The 12,883-nt window shown below is 40.3% G+C and overlaps 1 protein-coding gene across 7 annotated transcripts in view; it reads left to right on the top strand.

Annotated features, from left to right (window-relative positions):
• mcf2la (mcf.2 cell line derived transforming sequence-like a) overlaps positions 1 to 8,037 on the top strand; it is a 109,202-nt gene extending 101,165 nt beyond the window's left edge. For 5 of the 7 annotated variants that reach the window (XM_034177741.1, XM_034177750.1, XM_034177714.1 and 2 more), the window contains 4 exons: positions 1,537 to 1,652; positions 3,261 to 3,373; positions 3,474 to 3,577; positions 4,234 to 8,037. In XM_034177741.1, coding sequence (XP_034033632.1) covers positions 1,537 to 1,652; positions 3,261 to 3,373; positions 3,474 to 3,577; positions 4,234 to 4,313 — 413 coding nt within the window. In that variant the 3' untranslated portion in view covers positions 4,314 to 8,037. The remainder of the gene's footprint in view (positions 1 to 1,536; positions 1,653 to 3,260; positions 3,374 to 3,473; positions 3,578 to 4,233) is intronic. The other 2 variants (XM_034177756.1, XM_034177723.1) reach the window with 1 other exon arrangement.
• The last annotated feature ends 4,846 nt before the right edge of the window (positions 8,038 to 12,883 follow it).

The following is a 12,883-nucleotide window of genomic DNA, read 5'->3' as shown; positions in this document are numbered from 1 at the left end:
TATACCATATAGCAGACGAACACACTGATATTTGAGAAGTGAAATGAAGTTTCTAGTATTTACATAAAATAAGTAAGTCCCTTCGGTTGCTCCCTTGTTTGCACTCAGGGTCACCACAGTGTGCAATAATTATTTAAACAGAATTAAGCAGGTGCATAAATTTGGGCACCCTTGTCATTTTATTGATTTGAATACATTTAGCACTAATTATTGGAACACAAAATTGGTTTGGTAAGCTCACTGACCCTTGACCTCCTTACACAGGTGAATCCAATCATGAGAAAGGGTATTTAAGGTGGCCATTTGCAAATGTTTCTCCTCTTTGCATCACTTCTAATGAGTGGCAACATGGGAGCTTCTAAATATCTCTCAGATGACCTGAAATCAAAGATTGTTCATCATCATGGTTTAGGGGAAGGATACAAAAAGCTATCTCAGAGATTTCAGTTGTCAGTTTCCACTGTGAGGAACATAGTGAGGAAATGGAAGACCGCAGGCACAGTACTAGTTAAGGCCTTTGTTGGGGTGCCCAAATTTATGCACCTGTCTAATTTTGTTTAAAGAATTATTGCACACTTTCTGTAAATCCTATAAACTTCATTTCACTTCTCAAATATCACTGTTTGTCTGCTATATGATATATTTAACTGAAATTGCTGATCCAAACAACCAATCATTTATAAAGGAAAATCATGGAAATCATCAGGGGTGCCCAAACTTTTACATACAACTTATTTGTTTGGTTTTTCTGATGCTCATCAGGTCTCACTCAAACCAATCAAACTGAAAGAGGAAATCTTCTCATTCTACTAACTGCCTTGTTGACCAGCTGCCTGACTGCTGGCTGTCTGTTTTTGTCTAGACCTGGGTTCCGTAATCACTCTGAGCAGAATCAAATGGCTGAGTACTTCTAGTCTGTTACAGAGCAAACGGCGAGGTATTGAGTCACTCTGAGCATTAACCTCTGCGGGTGTCTGCTGTGACTGGTTGTGGTCACGATTGATTTGGGGATAAAGTGGAGTTTTGCAGTGTAATATTAGGCTGCAAAGATTTAAAAAAAAAATTCAGATAATTTAGCTTTATGTTAGTCTTAATTGACCTTATAAATGGCGGAAAAGTCGATTTGATGTCTTCTATCTGGCTAAACAATCACTGATTTTTGAAGACACCCACTATATGTCCAATCAATCAATCTCTTCTGTTTGGGGTTTCCAGATTTCCCATGCTCATTCTTGTAAAAACACTTTTGAGCATTGATATGAAAATATTTTACAGTCTGATCACAATCCTTGATTGACTTTTGTGTCCTGTGTGTTTTTCCTGGACTCCAGATGGGTGGGGGTTTGTAAATGGGCTTCTCTGCTGTCACCATCCATCTTTTCTGGGGTTCTGGGATGACCTTTGTGTGGATAAAAGTGCTCATATGTCTGGCAGTCTATCTCACAGTATTTTTGACAAAATAGTACAGTGTGTCTAATTTGTTTCCGTCTTCTGTCCTCTGTGTTGCCGATTTGCCGTAACCCTCGCCCCGTCCAGCAGCAGCTCTGAACAAGACTTCTGGTTCGGTGGATGCCACAGAAGAGAATGACGGGTACTCAAGTGGTGAGGACCCCATGAACTCTGACCCAGAGGATGAAGTAGGAAAGAAGCTGGTGAGTCTGAACATGAAACATTTTTACTTTGTGGCTTTTATTTTGGGGTGGGTCTGATCACCTACTGGAACAACTTTAGGTAAAGTCTAACGGTATTTCAACCTTTTTTCCCCCTTAAAATGGAATTATGCACGTTGTGAAGGCTTTCCTCGGGTTTTGGATCGCTGTAATAGTTTACACAATTTTAGATCGATTTATACAGTGCCAAATCACAATATAAGTCATCTCCTGGCATTATACATGAGTACCTTTCCCACCCCATGAGCAACACACTGGCGATGTCTGTAAGGAAAAACTCCCTCAGTGTTGTTTGATCATAGGAAGAAACATCAAGCAGACCAGACTCAGTGGGGTGACCACTAGACTTGCCCCCAGTCTGTGAGACCTAGTCCACTGGAGGCGAATGCGGCAGATTGGTAACCGAGCCCCAACGTCCAGTACAAAAATAAATAAATAAAAATAAGGAAGTGAAAGTGCAAAATCTGGCAGTTCCTTCAGTGGCCACTTCTGGCTGCCTCCAAAAGTTAATCACTCCCCATTAAATTAGCACATTTACAACCTGGTACAATAAATAAACAAAACAAAACAAAAACCTCCTGACTTTATTCTCAATAGCCAGAGGTGGAAAACCCCAATTTCAGAACGCTGTGACAAAAATGAGTTGGAATGCTAACACCATCATAGGCTAAACAGCTGTACAATCAAAGCTTATGGGGCAAGCTACAAATTCCACAGTAAACTGCTTCAACTCACCAATAATTCTGTGAAAATTAGATTAGAGTCTGGTAGCTTCCACATATGGCTCAGTAAATGTAAAGAACCTTTTCAATTGTCAGATTATACAGGCAGCTACTTACCTTAGCCGCCTTCTTGTTTGGTGTTGCTGCTCTCAATTAAGCCCAAACAAGCTAGTTGTAGATGAGGAGCGCATTCCCATTTTAAGCACAAGAATGAACGCCTCATAAACAACTGACATGTATGGAGTTAGTATAGAGCTACACCACCGAACGGGAAGGAAGCCAAAGTAAATTTCTGCCTGTATAATGTGTCAATTTATAAGTTATCTTTATATTTACTGATTAAACATGCATGTTTACCTCCATAGGGATCCTCTCCATTTCAGAAAGTCAAAGTCCTAGTACCTTTTTGTTCCATCCTCTCACTAAGCCAGCTCAATGTAATTAATTCAACTCTTCAGTCAGGTAGATGAGCTAATTAGGGAAATCACCTGTTTTAGGTACACGGGTAGAAACAATACATGGTAGGACTTACTTTCTGACGCTGGGGTTCTCCACATCTGTCTGTATCTAGCTTCCTTGTTCATGACAGCTGTGGTGGGGGAGATAATAAAAAAACAAACAAAAAAGCTTATCAATTTAAGATATTTTAAGTGTAAGGTCAATTGGAAACTTTATAATTGTCCAGGACTCCCTTGCAAAAGAGATCTCGATCTCAATGGAACTAACCTGGTTAAATAAAGGCTAAATTAAATAAGGCAGAAAGTTGTGAATAATTGTGGTAGAAGATGCTTTTGGCTTTTTCTGTATTCTCACAATTTTTTTCTAATTTGGGTTTTTTTCTGACTTTTATGATGCTTAATGCCTGTAGACTCCAGGAAAGTATACGGTTGTCGCGGACTGCGACAAGGCAGGACCTCAGGAACTGTCTGTCAAGAGTGGAGACGTGGTCCAACTTATCAGAGAAGGAGAAGAGGGACAGTGGTAAACATCTTCATTCCCATATTAAAAATAATCCAAATGTAGTGATAATCGGCTATGTTATTATGCTAGTTGTTAAATCTGTTTCTTTAAATGTATTCAGGTTTGTGAAGAATCTCCGAAGCAGTAAGGAGGGCTGGGTGGCAGCAGCAAACCTCCTCAGCCTCATCTCAGAATCTAAGTCCACCCAGTCACTCAGCAGCTCAGGTTGGTTACATTAGTCAGCCAACGCCTCATTATTTAGTACTAAGTTTGACAGTAAAAACTACATTTTGGCTCAACTGTATAAACATCTGGGCATTTGCTTGTTACTCAACTCAACTTTTATTTATACATTTGTACATTTTCCTGCAGTGCGTAGTAAAACTACACTACATTTCAGTAGTAATTATCAATAAAAATTTGGCCGCCTTAGAGCAGCTGCAGTGTGCAAAATATGTATTTTACGAGAAAGCTGACAGTCAATTAGTATTTAACAAGTTTTTGCATAGTTTTCAAGGACACCTGAAGATGTATGAAGACACCAAATTATCCAAACTTTTTATGTAATTGTATGACAAGTACTATTTGTTTTAAAGTAATAATTAGAAAGTGGACTCGGAGTGCACATACATCTTTGCAACTTTAATAATGGCCAACTATCCTCCAACAAACTTTTTCTTTTTAGTATAAGTCTTTATGACATCATAAGGTACGTTGAGGTTTCAGTCTTAGGGTCACAGTCAAAATTTAATAAACCTTTCCATGATCAATAACCATTGCTCATGGGCTCACAAATCTATAACCTCTTCTTTCTATTCCCGTAGGCTATAAAGTTTTAATTTCTACAAATCACTGTAATTGTTTGTGTGTTTGTCCTGTAGATGGCAGTGTCTCTGGGAACCTCAGCACCTCTTCCAGCTGCAGTGAGACCTACACCAGCTTTTCTGATATCAAACCCTGACAGGGGACATCCATGTCCGGGCGTTGTCCTGTTTCCAGGTGGAAATGCAGAATGTAAACCTTAATCTAGACTCAGTTTTCTGTTCTTCAGGAGTAATCTGTGTCTAATCTAATCCTCTCAGTGTATTTTTCAGTATTGTTATTCAAATTTCATATTCACAACAAAAATCTTATCTTCACTCAGAACGAATATACTGTCATTTGTAATTTTTTTTTTTTTTTTTACCTAAAGTGATCAGATTTATTTGCAATTTATTCCAGTGATGCGGACTGCGTTTAACAAAAATGTCTGTGGAAATAGTCCCTCTAGATACATTTTAAAGGGGAATTCTGGGAATTTTCAACCTGGTCTCTATTTTTATATGTTTTTCAGTACAGCTTGTCAGTCAAGTTAAAAATGATAACTGGTCCAGTAATGAGTTGGAATGCTAACACCATCATAGGCTAAACAGCTGTACAATCAAAACTTATGGGGCAAGCTACAAACCCCACAGTAAACTGCTTCAACTCACCAATAATTCTGTGAAAATTAGATTAGAGTCTGGTAGCTTCCACATATGGCTCAGTAAATGTAAAGAACCTTTTCATTTGTCAGATTATACAGGCAGCTACTTACCTTAGCCGCCTTCTTTTTTGGTGTTGCTGCTCTCATTTAAGTCCAAACAACCTGATTGTAGATGAGGTGCTGATTCCTATTTTAAGCACAAGAATGAACTCAACACCAACAACTAACGTGTATGGCGTTAATATAGAGCTGCACCACCAACCGGGAAGAAAACTAAGGTAAATTTCTGCCTGTATAATGTCTCAGTTTACAAATTATCTTTACATTTACTGATAAACATACATATTTATGTCCATAGGGATCCTCTCCATGCTACTAGATAATTCTGACTTTTTTTTGCCAATGCAGTGCCATCAAGAAGCAGTTTGCTTTGAGGTTTTTTGGCTTGCACCATAGGCTTCTAATGCATTGCTGTTTAGCCCATGACAGTGTTAGCGGGCTAACTCAATCCTGGGCTAGTTACTGTCGTTTTTCTCCAGCGTGAAAAGCTGGACCCAAATAAGATCTAAAAATACAGCCCAGGTTGGAAAAATTCCAGAGTTCTCCTTTAAGAGGTGGCATTTCTTGCAAGGCCGCCTTTGACAGTTTCTTTGGTTTGCTTCAACAATTTGGGATTCAGCGTTGAACTGAATGCTTTTATTTATTTATTTTTTGTAGCATTAAAATCAGTAAACTGGAAGAACATCTGTACTAAATAACAGATGTCAGCAGATAACGTCTGCATCTGTAATCACTGCAAGTTTCATACAGCACCTTAAAGTCGAGGATGTTGCAACATAGTGTGAAAACATTTGCTGATATCTGGTCGATATTTCACGACACATCGGTTTAGGGGTCAAACTTTATTCCTGCATTATGAGAACTGCCGGATGGCTACAACAACAACAAAAAACTTTCAGTGCATCTTGGTGCCACACTGAGCATGTTCAAGTAAATCTTACCACTTTTTTTAGACACCTGCAGTTTAAATATGCTCAGTTTAAATATGGTGTTTAACCCATGTTTGGATTTTCATTATTTTTAATTCATTTAGCATGATGTATTCATGTCACATGGGGAAAACTGGAAATATGACCTTCTGTTCAACACTGCTTTATGGTAGTAACTGTTATCATCATCATATTCTGCACATTTTCAGAAAGCTAATCAGGTAACCTGTTTTCCCACCTGTTTCTTTAAATGATAATGAACTGCTTGCCACACCTCCTCTTTCCTCCAATGCCTTGATCTCTCTGCATGTGGAGCAGAGACTCTCACAAAGCAAGCAGGAGTCCAGATGTGGATTTCCTTTACCTGTGCCACAGAAATCTAAAATTTGATGTTTTGAATTTGAACATTACTTTATAGCTGGAGAATTTCTGCTTGAACCCCAACTTTATCACAAACACTGCATGTTAGCATTTAAAAACTACACTTACTAATCACTTTGGGGCTTCGGTTGAAGAGTAATTCATCTGCTCTGGGTTGAGTTTGCAGTAAACCCAATAGGTTGTTTGTACAGGCAGGTGTGACCACATACCTGCTTGTGCAGATTCTTTATGTGCATTATTGCACATATGCACGTCAGAAGAAATGTTTCTCAAGAATATTTAGGTCATGCCACCTACAGGACCCCAGTTTGGGAACCCCTGGTCACATAAACATCAAAGCCAACGTCTGGCACATCACTGCAGTACTCATTTTCCAAGTATTTTGCTCAACAGATTGCATTGTGAAACTGTATCTTCTTTTTCTCTCCTTAAAGGAGTCATATTGTGCACCATTTCAGCAAAATGATACAGGTCACTCTGCTCTGCAACCAGAAACAATTAAAGTGATCCTGTGTCCTATAATAATTAATAATAATTATAATTAATAATAATATTAGTTAATTTTTAGGTGTCCGAGACATGACTGGTTTCTCTAAAACGGGTGTGTCACAGAGTAAGGTGGCAAAAGTCAAAAATTAGCCTTGCACAGAAGACTGCAACATGCACTGGAACGTACAGCCAATGAGTGAGTGTAGAGCAGGGCCCTGACTATATTAGCTAATGCTAATAACAGCAAATGGGGAAATGTCAGCATTCAAATGCAGCTTTTTTGTTACTAAAATGATCATTTTAAAATAATTACAGCTAATGTTACAGCTAATCCTAGCATTGATTAAGGATGGGAGCAAAGGATAATAAAGTGTAGCTCCACGAAAGTGTGGTAAAAATCTGCAGGGACTAATGCGGTACATGGAGTGCAAGACTGCACACACCTTCAGCCCTACATTTGTCTTATAGTGTGAGAATTTCTGGATGAATTGCAAATGGAACATCAGTGATAATTGTCTACAAAAACATATCGGAATTAATTTTACACAATATGACCCCTTTAAGGCCATTCCCTGTTATTAGATGCCAAAGTGCAGCATGTATTTGAGCTAAAACCAGCCCCACAGTTCCATACTCTGATACGTTGTTTGGTGACTTAACCAAACTATGCCAGACTCCTTTATAGTGTTATTAAATTATCTCGTTATTATTTTTATTTTGACGTTCTTGCTGCTCTTCACATTACTGGACCTTAAGAAGCTCTTATGGGTCAAATCTCCATTACACATGAAGGGAAAGGTTGTTAAAATATGTTGTCTTTTTGGTGTCAAACTGTGAGTTAATCAGGAGACTAAACCGTCTCTGGTATTATGTGTAAGACGTATACAGGTCTACCCTCTATACCTCACTTTTTTGTGTGACTGGGATCACATTGTTTGAGTCTTTCTGCTTGTAAATCATCAGTCAAGACGCAACTCTTTACTTGTGCCCCGATTTTAAAGCTCTTGTGTCAAATCACTGGAAAAGTCAAACACATTATCTCTCGTGAGGTTTTCTGCTTTCTTATGGAAGCTGACACGGGCACTGAACTTATCTGTGTTTGACTGTGAAGACACGCTAAATCTTACTGGATGATTTGTATTTTTGACTCGGCGGTCGGAGATATGAGAAGGATTATATTTTTAAATTTACTTTTTATGCAGCACATTGCAGCAACCACCGTCTTTATTTTCTTATTGTATCTATTGAGTGTGGTGTTGATATTAAGATATTATAAATGTGTATATTTGTAAATATGTAATTCTGAATTGTATGTAAACTGAAAAGCAGGTTTAATAAAGTCTGAGATGGTTTTGTCTAAAGGACTTTGCACATTTCTTCTGGGTTCAATTCAGTTTATTTATATAGCGCCAAATCACAATAGAAGTTCCTCCAAAGCGCTTCACTTTATCTAATTTACTAGTCCTATAATTTCTAAACTATGTTCTTTGTTAGCTCAGTAATTATAAAAAATAGTATGTCAGTGTCAAAATTCTTTTTGATTTTATTTTAAAACATGTACTTAGGCCGGTAACCCTATGTCATCAGCATCGGTGTCTGTTTATTGCGATATCTGAAAAACAGTCTGATAGCTTTCTAATTTGGCAAGGGTGTAATATGGGTCATTGACATTGTTCTCGTCTAAAATTCATATTCGTAGATTCGTTCATTTGGAAATGGCGGTCATTTTTATGCCGAAAATAGCCATTTTGAGCATTTAAAGGCAATTTTCTCAAAAACTGATAACTTTTTTTTTCCTAATTTGTCAAGGGGATAATATGGGTCATTGGCATATTTCACATCAAAACATTATAGCCATAGTTTTGTTTGTTTGGAAATGGCGGCCATTTTTATGCCGAAAACAGCCAATTTGTGTATTTGGACCCAGTTTTCTCAAAAACTGTCCAATAACTTTTCTTTTGATATAACAAGGGCACAATATTGGGCATTGACATTGTTTTTTAGCCCATTTTGCCTTGGGCGTTAATTGAACCGGTAACCCACAGGACCCTTGGCCCTAATGTTAAATATTCACATGATATAATTGGTACACTGAATTAATTGTTGAACTAAGTGGACCTAAATAGACTTTTACTTTCCTGGAAGATTCTATATATCTAAATGTAAGAACAGTTATTAGAATAATTATTACACATTATTCATAGGCTTTGCAAACTTCCTAGGGTTTGGAAAAGCCTAGGTATGTGTTATGTGCAGACGCAGGTTGAGGAGCGGACTAACGTCTGACTGAACCCAGCGCTAAATAACCAGAAAGCGGTTCCACAAACAAAACAATTTTATTTCCCCTCCAGTGCAATAATTAGTGTACAACATAAATATTGAGTTTGTCTGGCGGAGTGAAGGACGGCGCGCTCTCCAGCGCCCAAAAGGATCGAAGCCTCGGCGTTTCTGGACTCAGATTCACCGCCAAACACCCCCCAGGTGGACACAACAAACTGACTCTGTGTAGGATGGAAAAGGTGAGGTAAGTCAACAGAGCTACAGCAAATATCTTTCAGAGGCACACACTATCAGCAACACATTCAGGTCTGAATTTAAGCTTTATGTAAATGAGCAGCTTCTCACAACAGGTGGAGGATCATTAGTCCGTACGCCACGGCAGTGAGAAGCAAACTGCACAATTCTCATCAATGTTCAAATATACTGCGTAACAAAATGCCAAATTACTATTAACGATCATACAGACAATAATCACCTCTGATGTGTGCTGACAGCATGTGTCCCTCACCCGTCCTCCTTCATAGGCACGATGTGTCAAACCCTGGCGCGGTCCTCAGCATCTCACAAACGAATGTCACAAAGTCGAGTTCCCAGCAATTCTGCTTGAACCACTCATGGCTTAAATGCAGAACGCCATCTCATTATCTGCTTCAGCTGAAAGTCTTTACACTTGAGCATCATCCACAGGTGCTGCGAGTCAGTAGGCCTGCACGTGAACATCATCCACAGGTGCAGCTAATAATGCTGATGAGGGTGAAGGACTCTTCTGCCAGCACCGTCTCCACTGACAAAAACCAGTTTGCATACCACCTGGAGAACAAAGAAAAGAAAACAACAAAAAAACATCCAGCCAAACCCCCCAACACACAACAGGTATGTATCCTCTAAAATGCAGTGAGTGAATAGATAAATGAAGGAATGAGTCCATCCACTCCACTTTAATATAGCTAAAAAACAGTAAATGTGATTATCTTGCAAGTCACCAAATTTTAGGGCCCCTTCGCACATAAAATGAAGTTGGGCAAAAGAAGCAGAAACCGGCTACAAATCTGTGAACAAAAAAACGAAATGGGGAATTGTGAAACATTCCACCTACTGTCGGGAGGAACACACATTCGGACAGGCGTGCACGATACCGTGGCGATGGTTTTGCGCACGCTTGTAGACGTGCACGAACACAGTGTGAGCAGCTGGAATGTGTGATCCCACATTGTGCCACTGCTGTGGAGAAAAAAAAATAAAAACCACACGCCATAAAATACACCACAATTTCTAATATTTAATCCCTCATCGAGTGGACAATACAAGTATGGTCCTTCTGTTCCTCTGTATATGACCTATGGTCATAGACGTCAAGTCATGAAATGACATGAATAAAGCAGTGCACTCTTTTCATGTCCACATCTGCTAGTCCATCATGTCCAGCCAGCCCGCGTGTCCAGTAAGTGGCGTGCCGAAGGACAGACACCGCTTCATGTGGACCATAGCTCACATGGGTGACGTGACATTCAGATCACCAGCTGAGTGTACACATGATCAGATGGTCCTTTTCACGTGGTACAGCCTGCCGATGTGTGCGCTGACATGGCCACTCCAGCCCGTTGCAAAGGAGATATATGTTTTTATGTATTTCCACATGAGGACAGCAAGCACGCACATGCGCTTCACGATGTAGAGTTGTAAGGTCAAGTCCTTCATAACACGATATGTGTTCTCCAGTTGTGACTTGCAGGTCCAGAGATAACAGCAGCAGCTGCACACGTGGACACGCCCACTTTTTTCGATCAGCGCACAGAACAAAGTGTCACTCTCTGTTTCTGTGTTCTGTGATTATTTATTTTAGTCATTTGTTATGTAATTGTATATGTAGTTATTGCAGTAATTATATACTTGTCCTGGCTGTGTTCTCTGTGTTTTTAATTTAACACGTCGTGTGCACTGAGCCATCATTTCCTGCTGTCAGTGAGTGGCTGGTCGGCGATCAGCTGAGAGGCGCCTTGTTGTGCTGTGTGCGCTCAGATGTGGCTGAACTGGTCCCCATGTGATCTTGTCTGTACATAATTATCAGCATGTCATGCAAGTGTGCCCCCCCTGTGGCACATCCCTGCTTCTTGAAAGTAGCCATCTGTCTGCTCTAGCCAGATAAAACATGAGCGTGTCCATGGCCTTCTCCAGCCACTGGGGTCCTTAATGCTGAGCCACCCACATGCTGGATCATGTGTAGACAAAAGCACCACATGGCCAAAATGTCGTAGCTAGCACTGCTTCATCAGGCAAGCGATACTCCCCATCTGGCTTTCCCTAAGTAACAGCTGGTTTGACAGAAAATCAGTCCGGCAGTACCCAAGGATTGTCCAAAGAGACCTAGTAGAAGACATTCAGTAGTCGCCTACGGTCACTGAGTCACTGATTAGAATTCAAGTCTCACAACCATACAGTAAGACTGGAAGAACCAGAGGCCTCATGTGCAAAGACTTGTGTGGATTTCCTACTAAAACATGGCGTACACCAAAACCCTGAATCTGGCGTAAGCACAAAAATATTCAGATGTATCAAAGTGTGCGTAGGCATGGATCCATGCATGTTCCGTTTGTACATCCCACTAAACGTGGAACCAAACTCCTTCCTGGCCACACCGCATTTAAATATACAATTTTATGTAAATAGGCTCTTTGAGCCTGGATTCCCCACGACTACCTGGATTCCCCCAGGCACTGTGTCTGTAATTACTACAGATGACTGGAAATTACGTGGAGACATGTGGGGACAGTTTATTCAGTACACTGTTAAATGGATTAGTAATGAAACAGGAAAAATATTTGTGGGAGCTATGGAGTGTTTGTGTGTGAGGCCGACACACACTGATGTTAAGGTGAGGTGCGCCTCTGATGACAGTGTGAAGTTCACAATTTACACACGCATTTATTGACAAATACGGAACACAGGAAGCCTGTTAAGAAGTTCTGCAGCTTTCAACATCAAGCAAAAATAAAAAACCCTTAACAATAATAATAATAAACATATTTGAATGTGCACATGCACAAATGTGGCCACGCTGGTTTTTGTTCAGATAAATTACACAAATTCACTATTTACACAGCAAGCAGCTATTTAATTGGCCCTTATGAGATTAAAAAAGTTGCTTGCTTGATTGAGCAGCTGCCATCACGCACCGTGCCAAAAACCAGCCTGATACGCATTTGTGCATCACATACTATGTGAACGTGCAGTCAATAGCTCCGATTACATAGAAACCAGCTCTTGCAGCAAATGGTGATTTGGAATGGGCTGTATCTGGATGACTTTTGGATGATTGCGTTCCACGCAGCTGGCATGGCTCGGCTCAAGGCTGACTGGCACACCCCTGACTGATCGGCCAGCTCAAGCTGGAATGCCCCTTTTGCCAGGAAGTGCGGCGTGGTCAGCACCTGTGTGGGCACAGACAACCTTCTGGCTCCTCGCCGTATTGTGCTCTGGGACGGCTGCAGTTCTGCACGCAACTCCAGTATCAGTGGCCTTGGTAATCAATATCAGTTTATGAGCCAATTATTGTCATTTGCAAGTAAATCTTCATGTTACCTAAATACACGCTCACGTCAGATTGCACCATTTGCAAGGTCATCTGACGCTAATGCAGCAGCTGTTAGTGCCATGTTACGCATCACTTGGCACGTGCTTTTATATCCATCCATATAATTGCAAAGACGTGGCTGTGTTAAATGTTCATCAGTGTGTCTCTGGTGTCTACATCACTCTTGTTTTCATACTATTAACCAGGAGCGTTGCTAGACATAAAGCTCTACTAGGGCACAGGCCCCCTACCGCATATCCTCCTCCTCCCACACACACACACACACACACACACACACACACACACACACACACACACACACACACACACACACACACACACACACATACACTGCC

Source organism: Thalassophryne amazonica, chromosome 1, assembly GCF_902500255.1.
Source record: "Thalassophryne amazonica chromosome 1, fThaAma1.1, whole genome shotgun sequence".
NCBI classification, from domain to species: domain Eukaryota; kingdom Metazoa; phylum Chordata; class Actinopteri; order Batrachoidiformes; family Batrachoididae; genus Thalassophryne; species Thalassophryne amazonica.
Note: the sequence above shows the minus strand (reverse complement) of the source record. Positions and strands in the feature narration are given on the sequence as shown.